Genomic DNA, 21,890 nt, shown 5'->3' with positions numbered 1-21,890 from the left:
AATGCTGTGTTGTGTAGGTGTGCGGCATGGACCAACTGTGGAGCATCGCCCTCCGTGCCACCAACAAGGAGGTGAGCATGACGGCTATCCAGTACCTCAATAACTACTATATCAGCTTCGGCAACAGCATGTTGGAGAAGGAGGAGGAGTTCATACACCGCTGTATGAAGAACCTGGTAGCAGCACTGGAAAACGTTAAGAAGGTCAGTGGCGTAGGACATGGCTTGTAAAGGCATTTGATGAGTTGAATATTTCATTTAGTGACTATTCTCACTCATCTCACACTTGTCTGACTCATCTCACTTGTCACACTTTTGTCTGGCTCTTGTCTCAACCTTGTCTCAACCTTGTCTCAACCTTGTCTCATCCTTGTCTCACTCATCTCACTCTTGTCTCATCCTTGTCTCACTCTTGTCTCACTCATCTCACTCTTGTCTGACTCATCTCACTTGTCTCACTTTTGTCTCGCTCTTGTCTCAACCTTGTCTCAACCTTGTCTTACTCATCTCACACATCTCACTCGTGTCTCACTCTTGTCTCACTTTTGTCACACTTTTGTCTCACTTTTGTCTCACTCTTGTCTCACTCATCTCACGCTTGTCTCAATGTTGTCTCACCTCACTCTTGTTTCAACCTTGTCTCACTCTTGTATCACTTTTATCTCACTCCTGTCTCACTGTTGTCACACTATTGTATCACTTTTGTATCACTCTCGTATCACTCTCGTATCACTCTCGTATCACTCTTGTATCACTTTTGTCTCACTCTTGTCTCACTATTGTCTCACTCTCGTATCACTCTTGTCTCACTCTTGTCTCACATTTGTCTCACTCTTATCTCACTCTTGTCTCACTCTTGTATCACTTTTGTCTCACTCTTGTCTCACTCTTGCAGGACACATGTGGGAGTTTCCAGATCATTCAGCAGGGCCTGACTCTTTTGAAAAACCACCTTGAAGCCTTCCGTCGTCGCTATGCCTACCACTTGCGCAACTGGCAGATCGATGGCAAGGGCATTACCAGCCACCAACAGCACCGGATGGAGAAGCACTGCACCTCCATATGTGTGCTGCTGCAGCCAGCCGGCATGACAGAGAAGGTAAGGGGATGTGATCTTATCAAAACTTGCAAAGACATGGGTTAGAATGGGTTTTCAGCAACACATGCTTGTCATAATGGGCTACCAGAGGGATCGGGTGGTCAGGCTCGCTGACATGGTTGACTCATGTCATCGTATCCCAATTAAGTAAATAGATGCTCACTGGATTTGATTATTTACAGACTACCGTCATATAGCTGGAATATTGCTGAGTGCGGTGTGAAACAACAAACAAACATTTTTTTGATATTGTGATTGGTATATCCATATATGGCCTTCTGAAGAGGTTTGAAATTTAAGAAACTAGCAGGGGGTTGCAGAGACCATGTAGATCTGACACAGTAACACATCTGTGTGTGTATCTGTGCATAGAACCAGCTGGAGATGATGACCACTGACCTTGTTGCCGAGCTCCGAGCCGAGGTGGCACGATGGTGGGAAGCGCTACAGAAACAGCAGCAGCTCCAGCGCCAGCAGGCCGAGGGGGCTCATGGGGTGCTCTCGCCGATCCTTGGCGCTATGCTGGGAGATGGACCAATCAGGATGATCACACAGGGGCAGGAGCTGACTGTCGACATGGATGAGAAGACACTTGGGGAGATGCAGTTCAAGAATATGCAGGTGCGGCCAGTGTTTGAAAGTTGGGCAGGTGACCCATACATTTTGCCTACCTATCTTCAAAGTTACCTGCTCGCATTCTGACATTATTAATATTGAAAATCGCAAAACAAATATGAGACATATTGCGTCTTGATTCAGTTAAAATAATGCAAACTTGAAAATCTAATTATGATAAAACCGAAAATGTAAGTAGTCTTAAAATTACCTGCAAGTCAGACACATGTGGGGATTTTAAGTGTTATTAAAAGGACCAACTGCTCAGCTAGTATGGATAACTTTACCCTCTAGCAGTGTTTATTTTGTTTCTATATTCTGTCTATTTGCCAAAACATATCTAATTCCTGTTGTCCATTCCATTTACAGCTTGTGTTTGTCTCGGTGGGTGCGAGTCGGCAGCCACGGAAGATGGACGGATCCCTGCCGTCCTCCAGCCTCCCGTCACCACTCCGGGACAGACTTCCCATGATGCTTCTGCTGCAGGAGCCTCACTTTGACAACCTCTTCATGCTTCTACAGAGACTAGGCGACCTTGATGTGGAGTTGTCCAATATGGTCAGTTGTCCATGCTAGATTCATATTTCATATCATTGCTCCTGTAGCTATCTAATTGTCCTTCATGTATTACACACACCCATACACACTCATGTGGCCTGTACTGATATGATGTCATCACTGACTTTGTTCTCACTTTGAAGTCTGTAAAAAGTCCTCTGGCAGGTCATTGTATAGATATGATTTCAGTTATGTATGTTTCAATGAAAATAAGTCTTTGTAACTCGAAGTGATGCATCCTTACCATGTGTCGTTCCAACATGATGTATTTCATCGGCTAAACATTTGTACAAATCACAAGACCAGAGGGATCATTCATCTTGTAAAGTACACCTTTCAATAGTATGTGTGAACAGGTAACTCATAAACTTCCCCTTAAAAGTTTCCTTGTATTTTTCTTTGATTAGTGTGTTGTGTTTCAGGATCCCCTTGAGCGGGCGGGTCTCCTGGCGGAGTCACGCCGCCTGTCTCGGAACGTGTGGGAGCTGCTGATGATCCTCCCCACCAGTCCCAATCATCTCAACGGTTTCAAGAGTCTCATCATGGAGCGGGTGAGGGTACATGCCTGTCACCAGACCAACGTTGGTGCAGGTTCTTATTACAATAGGGGGAAAAGAAACAGCAATAGCTTCCTCTCAAAATGTCCGTACATTAAAGCAAATTCTGCCCTTTTCTGTAAAACAAGAAAATATTATCGCAGCTGTGTAGCACACTTCCAACTATTATACAGAAAAGTTATGTTTTTTAAGTGTGGCCCACTTTCTGTTTTTTTTTAAGAAGTGTTTTTATTTCTGAAAGTGGAGCTATGAAAAGATCAGTATTAGAGAAATATGTGATAAGTTTGGTTACTATTCATCAGGAGAATATTCCTTTCCATGCTGATTTCCAAGCTTTAGGTTGTAAATATTGATGGACTATTGATGTGTGTTCAGTCTGGTGAGAGTGGGGATGACCAGGTGACGGTGGCGTGGAACGACCTGCTACCACCCTCCAGCCCCCACAAGCTGTACTACTCACTCCAGATAGTGGAGGTCCTGTCTCACAGCCAGAAGCTCCGGCGCAAGTCACTGGTAATGCCTCGTTATTATCTTTTAGATATTCATGTTCATCGTTTGCAAGGCTTCAGTTTAGTTTTACAAGTTTTGTAAGTTGCAGAATCCATACCGAGTTTCAGGATTGCTGTCGAATTGCTTAAAGGGAAATTTATCTCAATTATGAGATTTCTCCTATTTTGGTTTATTTCTTGAGGTTGACCATTAGAAGTATGATCAATATCTCTTAAGGCTCAGGCCATTTGATAGCAGAGTCAGTATTCAGTACAGTGATCCCTCGCTATTGTGCTCTTCTATAAAGCGCTACCTCGGTTACTTACTTACAAAATTTATGTACACTTTTAATATTGAGAGTTTTACACAGACATAATTGTATTGTTGTTCGTTGTTCATTTGCACATAACGCTTCTCATTGCATAATCAACCGTTTATCGCTGAATGGAGTTCTAATAATCTGTTTGAAAATATCCGCGGCAAGTCCAGGAAATACGATTGTTCAACTAGTTAACTTTTCACACTATACATCCTTTGATCTTAGAAGCGCATGCATGCAATAAAAGAGAACCACAAGTGAAGTTTATATTCTTAATTAGTGGGCAATCCAATTTGAGGCGACACTGTCACACACATGTAGTTGCTGTCACAACACGGCAGTCATTCATTTCGTAATTGCGCTTTTGTAACATCGCCTGTTTTTTTTCCGTAGTTATAATAAGCGATTTCATTGGATTAAAATTTGTTTCTAATGACGCTTTCTTGCCTAAATCTGCTACAAGTTTCGTGATTGGTCAATTTTGAGCACGTGACCTCAGGCAGCCAATCAAATTATAGCTGTGATACCAAGCTCGTGTTTGATAAATTTCAGAAGTTGGCGAAAGATTTTTTTGTTAAATCATGTTATTCTGAACGTTTTAAGCAGGAAATCACGATATATATTAAAAATATGGAACTTCGTGAATGTATCGTGCTTGGTTACGAGCTGTGACAAAGATTTTTCATGCATATATTTTTGCATTAAACGTTGTGTCCGAGCCGAGAATTCAAGGCGACGAAAACCGAGATGTCATTTGACTTACATTACACGCGATCGCACGAAACGATGGAAATAATAACTTAGATGTAAGTTTGATTACTGTTAGAAATATTTTTGTTGATTTTATTTATCACTTTGTATAATATATTTAAAGATTTGCATAAAACGTCTTTATTTTGCTCTTTGACATGTTCAATGCGGACCCGTTGTCAAAATGTGTGTCCGAGAATTTTGTTTTCAATAACATCGCAGGAAATAGTGAATAATTTTTTAATTTATCGATAAAAAATGATAAATTAGAATGGAATACGTATTTCAGACATTTGGAAATGTGACAGATTTAATAAATGAATGATATATCAGGTAGATCTAGGTCCATAAAAATATATACTATTTTGACTCGACGTGAGATAAACACATATTGATGATTTGAGATTAGCCGAGCGCGCTCCCCCGCCTCGCCCTCGGTTAAACGGCTCATCGTCTATAACGCCCACCAATTATTTGGACCCCATTGGTAGCGTTGTAGCGAGGGACCACTGTATTCAGATTCACAAGTTGTGCCTTTGACCTTAGAACCCTTATGTTTGTTCTGTTAGTGTTGTTGTTGCTTGTCTAGTAACTTTGCTACAAATAGTCCTTAGTCGGGCAGTATCTAACAAAAATCATGGCACTAGTTTGGGTTCAATGACTGAAAAGATATTAGCATTGACTTCAAATCTTTTTGTGCTTCACTTTAAGTTGTTAGAACTTTTATGAATGCTTCAAGTAGAGCAGGTTTCACACTTGATTGTTGACATAGTGTATATGTGAATTGTACTGCACACAATTTGTGGTTGCAGATGCGGTCAGGGGGAGGAGATGCATATTTATCAAGTGGTGACCAAGAATCAGGCAGTCATGATACAGCGGAGAACCTCTGGAGCTCACAGGTATGTTACCTGTAACAGGTAAATCAATTCAGAACTGATCCCCAGTGTCTCAGGATCTATATCTAGGTCTTGTTCTTCTGTGTCCACATGTTGTGTTTGTGTTGCCTAGGTTCAAAGCGACTCTTGGAATGAAGAAGGGTAGGTGGCTTCAAAATGCCCCCTTTATTGAACCCTTCAAAAGTAAGCCCTGGAGATGACACTTCAGACGCTCAGACTCAGACTCTTTTGGTATTGACCAAACTTAGTATCAAACAATCTGGGAATTATCATGCATTCACCTGAAAGTCATCAATAGAACTGGATCTAGAGTTTGTTTTGAGCTTGTTTCCTTCTATTTCAGTTCATTGCCAAGGGAGGTTTGAGTCACTTGTTCAACATCTTCATCTCAGGAAGTCTTCAGTCGAAGGAGGGAGACAACTGGAGTCAGGTACGAGACAATATTACCATCAACTCTTTATTTGTGATCAGTTAAGAAAAAAGTACATAAAACCTCATAAGATAGATATATTACTTTAGAGAACATACTTATTTCATGACAATCCTGATTGGCAATGGTATAACCTGCCCAATTGTATAAGGTGCTGCAATTCACTGTGCAGAGTTGCGTCCCTTGGGCACACCAGAAACCTATGATCAAATCCTGGGTTGCTCCGATTATGTTTCTAGGTTTGTCAGCACTATGTCCGTGCTTGTAGGGTTCACCAGTGTGAGACCTGCACACTTCGGGGATTCCTCCCACAGTAAGGTGACGCGCAGTAATAAAACTGGAATACTGTTAAAAGCAGTGTTAAACCCAACTCACATACTCACTCACTCTAAATTACAAGTCCAATGGAGGAAATCACTGAGACAACCAATTTTGTTTAATGATGCTTGTGTGGATTCAGATAATACAGGTTCCTGAGACTTCTCTTTATACCTTGTGAATTATGTAATGGAGAAATCGCGAAAATCTGTTGATTCCGGAAATAGAATCAACGGGCTCTGACTTAAATCTTGTTATGGTTGATATATATATATACTACTTAAAAAAATCTTAATGACAACCCAATTCTTTCATATTACAAGAGTTAATCAATAGTAATATGAAAGAATTGGGTGTTCCTTAACTTCTTTTGTGTGGTATAAGTTGCATCAGTTTTACTTGTTCCAAGGCACTTTCAGAATGGCCAGTGAATTCTTGGCTTAGAATCACCTGCAACAACAGTAGTGTGATGTCATCATTATGATTTAGAGTCTGCTGAACCATTTATCTCTGAGGTGTAATTAAGGTCACAGCAGATGACAACATGAACCACATTAACACAACTGTCTTGCTGTCTTGTTCTCTAGTGGAATCAGGAATGCCTGGCCTACTTGCTTCGACTGGTGAGTCAGTTTGCCGTGAACCGTGCAGACCTCGAGACTGGATCGGAAGAACAGTCCGAGACGTATGAGAGTCCTCGCAAGAAGGTCAAGAAGTCCAAGTCAGCACATGAAAAGATCTTCATTCCAAGACTCAATCAGGTATACAAAGTAATAAGACAAAAGAGGGTCACAATTGCTTGATTTTACAGCACAGTCTTCCAAAACAGTAATATTGTTCTTGAGCCAATGATTTTAATAACGTAGACACAATTTATGGATAACAACTTCTTTAATACTGGAAAGGTGACTTTTCGGTATAGATCCTTATAACGTTGTCAAGCTTAATGGCATGAGGAACTATACCGAAACGTCGCCTTTACAGTATTAAAGAAGTTGTTATCCATAAATTGTGTCTACTTTGTCATCCGTTAACTTCTAAGTAATGCTAATAGGCAATTCAATGATTTTAACAGGAAAATGAACACAGGTTGGCAGATTTAAGAAAATTACCTGGATCTTGTTGTTCCTGAGAAGCAGCAGATGAAAATAACTTTTACTCTTGCACATAGAACAATTGCCTGTTTGGTGCTGCAAGCATTATTTGGCATAATAACAAGAGCAGTTGATGGTGTTGAAGTATACGTCATAGTATATTTACCTGTTTAAAGATTATGGTTATGTATGACATGGTTTTCCCCTTCAGTCCACCATCAACATGCTGAACACAGAGACGGTGTTGAAGATTCTCATGCAGATCCTGTATGATGCTGCATTGCCAGAGTAAGTTCTCATAATGTTGCAACCTAATTGTGACCATAAGATGTAGATGTATCTCTTAGAACATGCTTGAAATAGCCATAGACTTCGTGTATCTTCAGCATTCTTGAATTCTTCTTATCTTCCTACCCTGTGAAGAATTGGTCTTCAGCAACTCATACTTGTCATGAAAAGAGACTAACAGGATCAGGTGGTGAGATTTGCTGACTTAGATGATGCATGTCATCGTATCCAAATTGCGTAGATCGATTCTCATGATGTCAGTCACAGGATTGTCTGGGCCAGACTCAATCTTTTACAGATCACCATCATATAGCTGTAATATTGCTGAGTGCAGCAGTGAAAAACAAACAAAATGTTATCGTCCTTGGCAGCTGCCTAAAATTGCATTACAAGGTCTGTCTGTCTGATGTTCATTTCATCTTGATTGACAGGGATACAAATCAGCTGTACATCGGATCCTGGGGTCGAGCGGAAGGTGAGTGTGCATGCTGTGGGTATATGCTGCTGTCATTCCATGTATGAGTTCACATTAGTAACTGCATTCCTACTTTGCTTGTCCAAGTGGTCTAAGCTGCGAGTGTGCTAAACACTCCTTGCTGACAGTGTCTGCTGGCTGTTAGTTCTCTACATATTTTCAGCTCCATACCCGTGCTGAAAGGGCAAAAATCCTATGATTTCCACCACAAATATGATTAAGAACTGCATGAAAACTCAACACACATACTTCTTAAAAGCAGCAGTTAACTTTACAAACACTCCACCTAATACATAAGACCTGCTCCAGGTCGTATTTCTGTGCTCTTCTCTGTTTCTGCATGGAGAAGCTGGTATATTCAGCCAGTTGTGTGACTTGTATACTCTTCCAATGGTATAAAATGTATTTTCCACAAGTGATATAACTTGTATACGCAACCATTTCGGTAACGTGTATACCTACCCAGTGGTATAACTTTATATTCATCCAGTGTGGTAACTTGTATACACTACCAGTGGTAAATGTTGTATATTCCACAAGTGGGACAGCTTGTTTATTTAGCCCGTGGTATAACTTTATATTCATCCAGTGTGGTACCTTGTATACCCTACCAGTGGTATAAGTTGTATATTCCACAAGTGGGACGGCTTGTGTATTTAGCCTGTGGTATAACTTTATATTCAGCCAGTGTGGTACCTTGTATACCCTACCATTGGTATAAGTTGTATATTCCACAAGTGGGACGGCTTGTGTATTTAGCCTGTGGTATAACTTTATATTCAGCCAGTGTGGTACCTTGTATACCCTACCATTGGTATAAGTTGTATATTCCACAAGTGGGACGGCTTGTGTATTTAGCCTGTGGTATAACTTTATATTCAGCCAGTGTGGTACCTTGTATACCCTACCATTGGTATAAGTTGTATATTCCACAAGTGGGACAGCTTGTGTATTTAGCCTGTGGTATAACTTTATATTCAGCCAGTGTGGTACCTTGTATACCCTACCATTGGTATAAGTTGTATATTCCACAAGTGGGACAGCTTGTGTATTTAGCCTGTGGTATAACTTTATATTCAGCCAGTGTGGTAACTTGAATACTCTACCAGTTGTCTAACTTTATATTCAGCCAGAGTGGTAACTTGAATACTCTACCAGTTGTCTAACTGTATATTCATTCCTCTATGCCCAGTGGTCCACTGTGCACTCTCCTTTCTCATCTCACTGGCCTACTCCTGTGATGAGGTTCCTGGACTACTGTGTACCGCCACCAACTTCAATGCTTGGCTGAAACGTCTCACGCTGGAAGCACCAGAGGTAGGATCTAACTCTCGACTGTGTCTTATTCTGTACTGTATGGGGATTTGGGCTTAGAGAAAGTCCCCTACCCCTATGCTTGTCTGACTATTGGGGATCTGGTACATTGTGTCCTTTTGCTGATTGATGTCATTTTAGCCTCAGCGCTTGGATTGTTGTTCAAACTATCCACCCCTTGTTTGTCTGTCTGTTTACAAGCCACCATCATATACTTGGAATATTGCTGACTGAGGCGTACATGTTCACTCAATCGTTTCAGGATATTAGGCTAAAAAGAACAATAGTCTTGGTTCTCAGGCACAGCCCGCATCATCATAAAGTTTGCCACAGTTTTTATTTCAATTTAAAAAAACAAACAAAAAAGTCCTTAAATATTCCAAGTCCAATTGTAGTCAAATACTGTATTCCAGAATTTTACTCATCAAGGAATACATTTATGTAGGGAGGCCCTTTCCCAGGTTGATTGTACACAACTGTTTAATTGGTTACACAAATGTTTGTTTGGTTACATACTAGTTTGTAAGAGAAAGAAGACTGCCCACCCCGCTATATTTTCAAAAACCATTGCCTGAGAACCAATTCTTTTATTTTTTATGCCTTAAAAGAGGACTGAAATATGTTTTATATTATTTTTCCAGCCAGTTAATTAAAGTTTCCTACTATTTGTGATTTTCTGTAATTGACGAACTATGTTTCCTTCTTGGAAACCCTTTTGGCTTGATCCCAAGTAAAGTATGCTTGTCATCACATGTGACTTACAGTGTGTGGTTTCTGGGTTGATGCCATGGCAGGGGTTATTGCACATAAGACCAGCTACTGGTTTATCCGACCCATGAAGATCCGGGGTAGAATAGGTCTTCAGCAACCCATGCTTGCCGTAAAGAGGCGACTAACAGGATCGGGTGGTCAGGCTCGGTGACTTGGTTGATGCACGTCATCGATGCTCATGATGTCAATCACTGGATTGTCTGGTCCAGACTTGATTATTTACAGACCGCCGTCATATAGCTGGAATATTGCTGAGTCTGGCGTTAAACAACAAACAAATAAACAAAACATATATGTAACTTGCTGGTGTTTCAGCCGTACGTACGTAAGGAGGCCTGTATGGGGCTATACCGTCTGCGACTGGGGAAGACAGTGGACAACAAGCCGGGCTACAGCTTCCTGCTCCCCATCCTCTCCAGCCTTCTCAGCTTCCTACAGGTGGCACTCGAGTTTAAGCCACAGAAGAACACTGAGGTATGCTCTCTCCATTGCTTGCAACGACATTTCAGATGTTATGTTGGTATATATACCAGTATATTTTCTGTTTTGGGGGTAGATGTGGTGAGGTCAAATGCAGTCTGTGCAAAAAACATTTGATTCTACTCGCCCAAACTTTTCCTCTTAGCAATTGGCCCATTGTAGTAGATTTTTGTGTTACTATGTTGACAATTATAAGTTGAGCTTACTTGACCAAACAGAATTTTTTCTGGACCAAAGGATTAAGTCACAGGCTGCTAATTGTTTGTGAATTATTATTTTTTTCTTTTATTGTTTTTAGAAAGACGCACCTGTTACATAAATGGGCTTCCGCCCAGGGTAGCAGAAAGCCCATGACATAAAGCACAACTTATCAGTACATCTTACTTTGTTGTTTTTTACAGAAAATAACATACTTCTCACTCACACATTCACTCTTGTTTATATATCATATTGCAGTTTAGGAAAGTAAATGGTCTCAAACATTAAAATCTTAAGTACAAAACTAAAATTAAATTGAAAGCTGCTCCTCATTTTCGAAAAGTTGATGATACAGCATCCAAGCACCATAGAATTTCTGTTGATTACCTGTCTTGAAAGCAATATATTTATGTTGTATATGTTGTATCGTGAAAAAGCTTCCTTTTTATAAACATGAAAATAAGGTTTTGTATTTTGGAATTTGCATCTATATTGTTTGTGAATTTGATTGTCGTGTAGATGATGAGGGATGAATCTCTTCCCTCTCATTAAAGTCAGTGTCATTAAAGACTCCGACAACTGCAGTGGCTTGTTCATGAGCAAACACTGGCTCACAAGCTTATAGCTGTACCCATAATGTTCAGTAGCTATGGTAGCTAGATGACATGTTGTGGAAGGTGTCCCTATAGATGCCGTGAGAAAGTAACTGAATTAGTTTCTACTGCATAGAACTGTACCCATGAAACTCTGAGGTAGAATAGGTCTTCAGCAATCCATGCTTGCAGTAAAAGACAACTATGCTTGCATAAGAGCAACTAACGGGATCAGGTGGTCAGGCTTGTTGACTTGGTTGATGCATGTCATGATATCCCAATTGCGTGGATCGATGCTTATATAAATCACTGGATTGTCTGGTCCAGATTCGATTATTTACAGACCACCTTCAAATAGCTGGAATATTGCACAGTGCTGTGTTTAACAACAAACAAAACCAAAACAAAAGCATGAAACTGAAGTTAATGTTGGATGTTTTTGTGTGACAGTTTGACAGTAAGGAAAAGGAACCGTTTGGTCCAGGGTGCCGGGACTACTTTTGGCTGGTGTGCAGATTTGTTGACAGCATTTCCAAAGAGGAAGCAAGTTCAGTAAGTCATTGTTGTCTTGTGTTGCGTAGGACCACACTCATAGCCAGTGATAGCAGTTCACCACTGTCCTAATCAAACTTGACCACTTATAACATGCTTGAGGACCCGATAAGATCCGGGTAGAATAGGTCTTCAGCAAACCCATGCTTGCTGAAAAGGCGGCTGTGCTTTTTGTAAGAGGCAACTAACAGGATCGGGTGGTTGATGCATGTCATCTATCCCAATTGGGTGGATCGATGCTCATGATATCAACCACTTGAATGTCTGGCCCAGACTTGCTTATTTACCGACTGACGTCGTATAGCTGTAATATTGCTGAGTGCAGTGTTAAACAACAAACAAACGAAACAAAACATGCTGGAGCACAAACACTCTTACACTGGAATGGCTGTCCTGGCATTGTACAGGATTAATGAGATCTTACAAGAACCTTGACAGTGATAAGAATTAGAAAATTATCTTCATGAAGTTTTTAAATAATTGTTTATGTGTCCAATTTTAAAAGATGAAATGGATGATAATATGTAATTATTTGCATAGATAATGTAAGGTTGGATTGAGGTCAAATTTCTCATGTCTAGTTAGTCAGTAGGAATGTTTACTTCATGGATTGCAAGGAACTCGGTGTAGGAGAGAGGTCATAGAAAGCATCTTCACGTTATTCATATTCAATCAAAATAGTAAATATTCTGTATATCTCAGTTTGTTATAGGTCCCAGGTGACATTTTTAATTAAAAAACTATGTCTTTCAGGAAAACTGTGTTGATCTGAACTCCTTGGCAAAAGAGGCCTACCAGCTTATCATGGAGCGGCCATACTTGGAGACTCGGGTTGGATATGAAGAAGACGATGGCTTGATAGGCCTGCTCAATCTTCTCACCGCTGTCCTCAAGCACAACCCACCATTCAAAACATCATCGGACGGCAAGGTTTGTGCTCACATTATCAGCTTTTTGATCTCCCAACCAAAAGTAATTAAGATTGGAAAAATTAATGATAGATTTGTTGCATGTTTCATACAAATGTACGTCTCTAAAAAGTTTCAAATGGTGCAAGTTTCCAGAGATGTCTTTTCACTTTCATGGGAGAGAGTTTCACTCCTTAGTTGCATCGTATCCCAATTGCGTGGATCTATGCTCATGATGTCAATCACTAGATTGTCTGGTCCTGAGTCCATTATTTACAGACTGCCCTCCTTACAGCTGAAATATTGCTGAGTGCGGCGTTAAACAACAAACAAACAAAACCTTAGTTGCATCAGCCTCTATCGCCCTTGTGAGGGCAAGAGTATAGTTTATGATGTAACAGATGTTTCTCTTCACAACAAACTATGCCTTGGTAATTTAACAGGGCCCTGTACACTAAAGCAATCTTAGCGCTACAACTGTTAAAGGTCGATGTTAAGGCATGGCTGTTATCATTATCTTAGCTCCAAGATCACTTTGTGAATGGGGCCCAGATCCGTAAAGGGGATCATGAAAATATAAAAAATATGTAGATAATTGTCACTGTTCAATGGTCCACGAATTTGAGTCCGTCTAATGCGAAAGATTTGACAAAAGTCATGCCGAAATTTGAGGGTTTTAGGGGGTTTCTTTGTTCCTTGTGAGTGAGTGAGTATGGTCTTACACCCCTATTAGCAATATTTGAGCAATATCACGGCAGGGGAAATCATGTGAATTGAGCCCAAGTCTTTGGCGTGACGAGCGACCGCTTTAACCACTAGGCTACCCCACCGCCCCTTTTTCCTTACGACTATTTGGGTGAGGAAATGTTTCAGTTAAGTTGCATCCCTGCTATTCTACAAACTGTCTGGTTTCAGTCCCTCCTGGATGAGATATTTGACAGCCTGTTCGCACTGCCCTCGCCCACCAAGCGCTACCTGCCTCGTTGTAAGAGTCAGGCCTCCCGGTCCGCCGCGTACGACCTGCTGGTGGAGATGGTGAAGGGCAGCGTGGACAACTACACCGCCCTCCATTCCAAGATGCTGGCACAACATACAAAGGACTCCCACACGCCCTACCCTTGGGACTACTGGCCCCATGAAGATGGACGGTCCAAGTGCGGCTACGTGGGCCTGACGAACCTCGGGGCCACCTGCTACATGGCTACATGCATGCAGCATCTGTACATGATACCACAGGCTCGCCAGTCAGTGCTACAGGCAAAGGTAGGTGGTGTTCAAAGACTTCAGTAAACCTACTGCCACGTTTACCCATAGTATTGTAGATATCTTGCTATCACTTAGTAACCTTGTGAGATGTACTACTTTCAAGTGAACCTACTTGGAGGTTTTACAGTTGAATTGTATAAACAGCTTTTTCATATTGATTTTTGACTGGTTAAAAGTCATCATATATCAAGTTAAGTATTGTAACCCACTGTTTTCCCATTGAGCCACCATGGCAGGTGATGAAAGGGTGTTCAATTGTCCATGTCATGACTTCAGTTGTCTACATGCTGCATATGGTCTCTCTTGTCCACTGTCATTATCCCCCGCCGCGCGAAAGCGCGAAGCGGGGGATATAGTATTCACGACCGTCCGTACGTACGTCCGTACGTCCCACCTGTTTGTTGCCGCGATATCTCAAGAACTAAACACTGGATTGTCTTCATATTTGGAACTATGGTGTATATACAGACTCCGCAGACACCAGTCGGTTTTGGTGACCTTGATCCCATTTTCAAGGTCACAGCAGGCAAATCTGCTTTTGGAGTTGGAAAACGGTGTTGCCGCGATATCTCAAGAACTAAACACTGGATTGTCTTCATATTTGGAACTATGGTGTATATACAGACACCGCAGACACCAGTCGGTTTTGGTGACCTTGACCCCATTTTCAAGGTCACAGCAGGTAAATCTGCTTTTGGAGTTAGAAAACGGTGTTGCCGCGATATCTCAAGAACTAATCGCTGGATTGTCTTCATATTTGGAACTATAGTGTATATACAGACACCGCATACACCTGTCAGATTTGGTGACCTTGACCCCATTTTCAAGGTCACAGCAGGCAAATCTGTTTTTGGAGTTGGAAAACGGTGTTGCCACAATATCTCAAGAACTAATCGCTGGATTGTCTTCATATTTGGTACTATGGTGTACAGGCGGGGGATATTTCGTCACTCTGTGACAAATACTTGTTGAATTTGTTTTATACAGCACACTGCTGTATTGTTTCACAATATGGTATCCCACTGTTTTCATATTCTTTCTGGTATTTCTTGCATTTAGACGGTTCACAAGTTACTTAAAACACTTCTCGGTTTTGGTTGAAAACATAAAAACCATGCTCGGGAAAAGCCTTCAGTCTTCAGGCTTTTTCCCTTGCTTTCAGTTTTAGATTTTCAACCAAAACCGATTGGTATTTTAACCATGTCATCATTGGTGTTGACTTTTTCTAACATCAGGGCTCTGTAGTCCTTGCTTATCACAATAGCCAACTAAGATGAGGATTGGGTCCCTGTAATGTATGACCTGGTTGATTGTGTGTCACTGTGACCCAGTGGCATTGTCATGTTATCAGCCACTGGTTTGTCTGTCTGATAGTGTGACAATGTATGAATGTGTAAGTTTTGTGTCTTTCAGCAGAGGACAGACTATACAAGGCATGAAGGAACACTTGTGGAACTACAGAAAATGTTTGCATATTTGCAGGTATGTTGGTTATGGAATCTTGCCTGTATTTACTAATCACATCCTAGTCTTCTTAAGAAGTGAAGTAGGATGGGTGCCAAACCCCATGTAACACCTAGCCTCTTGCCATCTTATTAATTTCAATGCCAATTATTCGATGTTAATGTTGATTATTGTTAACGCCGCACTCAGCAATATTCCAGCTGTATGACAGCGGTCTGTAAATGATGGAGACTGGACCAGACAATCCAGTGATTGACATCACACACATCAGTCTACGCAATTGGGATATGATGACATGCATCAACCAAGTCACCAAGCCTGACCACCCGATCCTGTTGGTCCCCTCTTATGACAAGGATAGTCGACGTTTACTTCAAGCATGTGTTGCTGAAGACCTATTCTGTCCCAGATCTTCATGGGTTTCATTTATTAGAGGCACCACTTTGTGAGATTGCCCTGGTTCTTAGATCATGAAAGTCACTAACAGTGTTAAAGGTTATTTATACCCGGTACCAGATTCTTGTAGGATTAATATCTGATCCAGGAATTGGTTTGGTCACATTAGCTGCTTTAACGAAATATCATTAAGTGTGTTAGAATTACCAAACTTCGATGTGTGAATCCTTGCTCACACTATCGACCTCTGGTTTAATGGATCCAGGCTCTACAGGCAGTGAAGATGAGGCTCGAATGTGACATGAGTGAGTGAGTGAGTTGGGTTTAACACTGCTTTTAACAGTATTCCAGTTATATCGCGGCGTGTCAGCTTAATGTGGGAGGAAAGCCCGAAGTGATGCAGGTCTTAGATGTTTACCACTTCGGTGAAACCCATGAGCACGGGTATGGTGCTGACAAACCTAGAAACATAATTAGGGCGAACCGGGATTCGAACCCACAATCATAGGTTTCTGGCGTGCCTAAGGGACGCAACTCTGCACAGCGAATCGCGGCGCCTTAGACGACTGGGCCACACATGCCCCTGACTGTGATACCTCAGTAATGAGGGTCAACTACTGACTCAGTTGATGTTGATGTAACCCTCCTGATTGTTGGTCCATTGTTTAGGAGAGTGAGAGAAAGGCGTACAACCCCAAGAGTTTCTGCAAGGCTTATACCATGGACAAGCAGCCATTGAACACTGGTGAACAGAAGGATATGACAGAGTTCTTTACTGATCTCATCACAAAGTTGGAGGAGATGGGGCCAGAAATGGTGAGATAATCGTTTGTTTTGTCTAATTGTGAATAAATTGTAAGCTTGTTTTGTATAATTTGGCATTTTTTGATTATACATAATATCTTGACATTATGATCATATTAATGGCAAAACATGTGCTTGATGTAGATTGACAAACTGCATGTCCTATTTCAGAAAGCTCTTGTTAAAAGTCTGTTTGGTGGAATCATCACAAACAATGTGGTCTCTCTGGTGAGTATTACTTTTCTTCTTAAGACTGTTTCATGTCTGTCCTCTGTCTGTTAACCTCCCTGGGGACTCAGGTTGCTCAGTCATCTTCACTGTGCAGGGTTGTGCCCCCTTAAGGGTGCCAGAAAGTTAAGGTTGTGGGTTCAAATCCCCGATTGGCCCTGCTGTTTCTAGGTTTGTCGGACCAAAACTGTGCTTAGGTTTTTTTACCAATGTGGCAAAAATAGAAGGCCAGCATCACTTCATTCTTTCCTCCTGCATCATGCTAACACGCCGTGATACAGAGAATCTCACCCAAGTGTCTTCTGATATCATACATATCAACATATGCTGATTTGTGGAATAGAGCTAGCTTGAGCTGGCTAGACTTGCTTTTGTATGCATTTCTAGATTATTATTTTTTCCATAAAATAAATATATTCCACGATCATGGTGCAGGACTACATGAGTTGATAAATGTTTAAATCTCCTTTTAAGTTTGAAATATTTGATATCGAAAGACTCAAGAGAGAGATTTGGTTTTATCATCCCAAATCATTCTTCCAACTTTTTCAGTTTTTATTCAGTAATCGGCAGTGTCTTTGTGTGTAGAAAGTACTGCTAACCAACTTCAGTAGGAAAGAGATTACTGATGATTTGTTTGTGTTGTCATGGTAACTGATGTTGCCATGGTCTGCATTGTGGTGCAATTTCTAGGAGATATCGCTTTATCTCACCCATATGGAAACCAGTTTTTGATGATATATAAGAATATCAAAACCCAATTCAGTAACTCGCTGCTAACATTACAAATAAACTGGCTTCTACTGATAACCCAACACATCCCTATGTGCTTGCCTTGCAGGATTGTCCTCATGTGAGTCGGACATTTGAGGAGTTCTACACTGTGAGGTGTCAGGTGACGGACATGAAGGACTTGTATGTGAGTACCCCAAGAGTAAACCCTTGAAGATCCGGGGTAGAATAGGTCTTCAGCAACCCATGCTCGCCGTTAAAGGCGACTGTGCTTGTTGTAAGAGGCAACTAACGGGATCGGGCGGTCAGGCTCGCTGACTTGGTTGATGCATGTCATTGTTTTCCAATTGCATGGATCGATGCTCATGATGTCAATCACTGGATTGTCTGGTCCAGACTTGATTATTTACAGACTGCCGTCATATAGCTGGAATACTGCTATAAGCGGTGTTAAACAACAAATAAACAAACATAAATGTAAACATATGGACAGTAAGAACTAATGATACAGGTTCATATTAAGATTGAAAGATTCAGGTATTACATGTTATTGAGTTTAGACCTGATATGCCTGAGAGAGTATATAGACTGTTTTGGAAGTCCTTGTAGTTGGGTAATGTAGTGATGTATTCCCTATCAGAAAATAAGACTTTTTCAGAAAGTAGGCAGTGATTCCTTTGAATGATTTAATGCCTTGTAACGTTATCTATAGGACATTGTTGAAATCTTCCAAACAAATCAGTAAAATAAGAAAGTGAAATAAGTAGTTTATAATAACAGGTAGTACGTTGTAGCAGTATCACTAGGGTTATATGTGGTTTATTGTGTCCCACATAAGGTTTTATACCATGAGCAGGAGGTGAGAGGTGTAAGACCTAACGAGGGGCCCATAAAATCACATATACCCCGAGTGGTACTTCTACAACGAATTTATCTTGCCGATATGTTTAAGTCTGCGATTGTAAAAGAATTAAAACAAATAAAAAATTGATAGAAAACAGCTGTTCATTTGAGCTGAGGTTAACTTGTTCCGTGTCTCGTGACTTTCCCTGACAACGTGCAGATGTTTGCTTCGTAGCATGGTATAAGGGATTTATTCTCCTGCTCAGAAATTTATACCACTCCCAGATAGGATACAAAACTTATTAAGTATTTTATCAAGATCACTTGAGGTAAAACAATTGCCTTTATTATGTATATGCAGTTTGTGTGTTGGTGGAAGTGTGACTGACGCGTTGTGTTGCAGGAGTCGCTGGATGAGGTGACGGTGAAGGACATGCTGGAGGGAGACAACATGTACACCTGCTCCAAGTGTCAGAAGAAAGTCAGGGCGGAGAAGAGGTACGAACATAATGTCCATGAAAATCCATCTGTTCTGCTGTCATATGAAACCATTTTCAGGACCACTCGTGAAGTTAGATGTGGACATTATTATGATTATTCGTGATTCTTGTTTAGTTTTCCTTTGTATGAATGGGGACACCTGTCTGGGTGCCACCATTCACTGTCCTGGGTGATGTCCCTTGTGTGAGTGCATGTAGGCTTTGCTAACATCAATAACCAGCTTGAAATTTCATTTCTCACTATGGCTTACCACCATATCGCTGAAATAGTGTTAACAGCAGCGTAAGGCCTTGCTTTGGGTCCGGGGTGTTTGACTTGAGAGTGGTATGTTGTAGGGCTGGGACAGGTAACTCGGGTACTCGGGTCGGGTGGGTAATGAGTAGGACCCGGGTACCCACAGGACTACCCGGACCCGTGGTTAGTCACATGATATATTGTTTGATGACAAAAAAATATCTAGAACTCCATGGTTACACTGCAAGTCACTAATGTTCGCGTTTCTTTCTGCCTAAGCACCATTCCTTCGGACCTTTAAAGGTTTGAATAAAGATAAAACTTCAGTCAACTTCCGTGTATGCATGACCAGATCGTTTTATACGTGTATCTAAACACATTTTACCAGGGCTACGGTCAAACTATTCCCAATCGGATATTTTGTACCCAACTCTTGAGACCTGTAGCGGGTACCCGGTCAGGTAATAGCGGGCTGGGTACCCGGGTAGTAAATTTGGAAAGATGGGATGTCAACTCAGAACCAGTGACAATGATTTAAAATGATGCCCAACGAGTGAATGAGTATGATGTCGTCTATGTTGATGTGTTGTTTGTTGTGTTCCAGAGCGTGTTTCCGGAAGTTGCCAAAGATCCTGTGTTTCAACACAATGCGGTACACGTTCAACATGGTGACGATGATGAAGGAGAAAGTCAACACGCACTTCTCCTTCCCGCTTCGGCTCGACATCAAGCCCTACATGGAGGTGAACCTGCTCGGCCCTGACAAACTCAAAGGTGAGATAGCCTGGCCTTACAACCTCTGCTATACCAAACAGTGGTAGAAACTAACAGTTTTAGTCCACTAGTACTTATGATGATGATATAGTAAAGGTTTTTCGTTATTCAAAAGTACTGAATAACTAAACAGCTTTTGGATGATGATGTAAGACGAACCTGCTGTCACATATTAAATGAGTTTCAGTGTATTTGACCACATTACTGCAGTTGTTTAATATACAGCTTTTGAATAACGAACTCGGTGCTGGCTTGTTTTTTGTTATTCGAAAAACGAATGACGGTGCTAGTTTGTTTTTCTTTATCCAAAAGTACTGAATAACTAAACAGCTTTTGGAGAATGATGTAAGACGAACCTGTTGTCATATATTAAATGAGTTTCAGTGTATTTGACCACATTACTGTAGTTGTTTAACATACAGCCTTTGAATAACGAACCTAGTGATGGCTTACCCGAATAACAAACCCGCTGCTAACTTCAGGCCCGTGATTTTGTGTCCCGTAGTTTCAAATTTGTATGGGTCCTTATGGCCTGCAGTAAATTTACACAGAGATGAATTTGTCACAGTAGGCTGCAGTTGTTTTTAATGAGAGCCTGAATAGTTTAGTCAGGGTCTGCAGCTTCTAAAGTCTGTGTGTCCTGATGGCAGCCTGGCAATTTATGTCATTTTAAACACTGGTCTCAGACGGTTAACATTTAATAATCTGACTCTGATGCTTTCTTGTTGTAATTTACTACTGAGGTCTGTTGTTGTAGTTGATGAGGAGGATGAGCTGACGCTGATGGGAGTGGACACCAGTGATGAGGACGAGAGCTCCGAGTATGAGCTGATTGGTGTGACAGTGCACACAGGAACAGCGGACGGCGGACATTACTACAGCTTCATCCGAGACCGGCTCAACAAGACAGAAACAGGCCAGGACAAATGGTCAGTCCACCCAGACAATCCATGTACAAGTCTGTTTGTTTGTTGTTTAACACAGCGATCGGCAGTATTTCAACTAAAGGACTAAAATAATTTAGTTTGGACATAATAGACATCATGAGCATCAATCTTTGCAATTGGGATACAGTGACATGCATCAACCAAGTCCGCATGGGTTGCTTAAGACCAATTCTACCCTGATCTTCACAAGGGCATTTCATCAATGATGATCGTACATGGAATGTTGATGTGTATTGTTTACATTCAAAGGCTGTTATGTTTAACTTTTTTTTATGTTAAGATTAGTCATGTTCACATTATGATGCCTCCTTTTTGTTTTGAAAGGTATCTGTTCAATGATGCAGAGGTGAAACCATTTGACCCAAGTCAGATAGCTGGAGAGTGTTTTGGAGGAGAAATGACGGTAGGTGACACTGTGGTCAATTTTGGCAGGGTGTAAAATTCTCATTAATTTCGGTCAAACTACCGGACTGGCAACTTAGCGAAGTTACCAGGCCAGATAAAATGTTGCTAATCCAGAATTTTCTAGACTTCCGAACAAAAATAACAAGGGAATAAAGTAATGTGTAAAGTTAGTTGTCAGGAAATAACAATATACTGGTGTGAACACACAATGCCATTTAGAAAATGGTCAAATGTAACAAATGTTTTATTTGGGATAACACTTTCTTGGTAAAGTACAGATTCTCGTACTTTTTTGGGTTGAGTTCCATCGGGGATTCGAGCCCACACCGCGAGAGTGAGGCACCTTATAGCCAGCCCACAAAGTCAGCGATCTAACCCACTCAGCCACCGGGCCTTCCACAAAATGAAAGCCCAGACAACAGTAGTCTAGATCACATACTTTGTGTACCCCTCTCACAAGTGTAAATACACTCGGCTCCCATGGCCAAATGGTATGAACACACAATGCCATTTAGAAAGTGGTCAAATGCAACAAATGTTATATTTGGGATAACACTATACATTCTCTTTCTGATTAAATCCTCCTTGGG

The 21,890-nt window shown here is 41.1% G+C and overlaps 1 protein-coding gene across 10 annotated transcripts in view; it reads left to right on the top strand.

Annotated features, from left to right (window-relative positions):
• The window catches only part of LOC124118980 (ubiquitin carboxyl-terminal hydrolase 34-like), a 99,157-nt gene that overhangs the window by 27,835 nt on the left and 49,432 nt on the right, over positions 1–21,890 (top strand). For all 10 annotated transcript variants that reach the window (XM_048402911.1, XM_048402915.1, XM_048402916.1 and 7 more), the window contains 24 exons: positions 18–203; positions 895–1,098; positions 1,471–1,719; positions 2,083–2,271; positions 2,694–2,822; positions 3,204–3,341; positions 5,199–5,288; positions 5,629–5,715; positions 6,621–6,794; positions 7,339–7,415; positions 7,847–7,890; positions 9,083–9,207; positions 10,291–10,449; positions 11,697–11,798; positions 12,552–12,728; positions 13,622–13,969; positions 15,386–15,454; positions 16,502–16,648; positions 16,808–16,864; positions 17,706–17,783; positions 18,843–18,937; positions 19,779–19,948; positions 20,706–20,877; positions 21,220–21,298. In XM_048402911.1, coding sequence (XP_048258868.1) covers positions 18–203; positions 895–1,098; positions 1,471–1,719; positions 2,083–2,271; positions 2,694–2,822; positions 3,204–3,341; positions 5,199–5,288; positions 5,629–5,715; positions 6,621–6,794; positions 7,339–7,415; positions 7,847–7,890; positions 9,083–9,207; positions 10,291–10,449; positions 11,697–11,798; positions 12,552–12,728; positions 13,622–13,969; positions 15,386–15,454; positions 16,502–16,648; positions 16,808–16,864; positions 17,706–17,783; positions 18,843–18,937; positions 19,779–19,948; positions 20,706–20,877; positions 21,220–21,298 — 3,345 coding nt within the window. The remainder of the gene's footprint in view (positions 1–17; positions 204–894; positions 1,099–1,470; positions 1,720–2,082; positions 2,272–2,693; positions 2,823–3,203; positions 3,342–5,198; positions 5,289–5,628; positions 5,716–6,620; positions 6,795–7,338; positions 7,416–7,846; positions 7,891–9,082; positions 9,208–10,290; positions 10,450–11,696; positions 11,799–12,551; positions 12,729–13,621; positions 13,970–15,385; positions 15,455–16,501; positions 16,649–16,807; positions 16,865–17,705; positions 17,784–18,842; positions 18,938–19,778; positions 19,949–20,705; positions 20,878–21,219; positions 21,299–21,890) is intronic.

The sequence above is a fragment of the Haliotis rufescens genome, unplaced genomic scaffold (genome assembly GCF_023055435.1).
Source record: "Haliotis rufescens isolate VD_foot unplaced genomic scaffold, xgHalRufe1.0.p SCAF_3, whole genome shotgun sequence".
NCBI lineage: Eukaryota > Metazoa > Mollusca > Gastropoda > Lepetellida > Haliotidae > Haliotis > Haliotis rufescens.
Note: the sequence above shows the minus strand (reverse complement) of the source record. Positions and strands in the feature narration are given on the sequence as shown.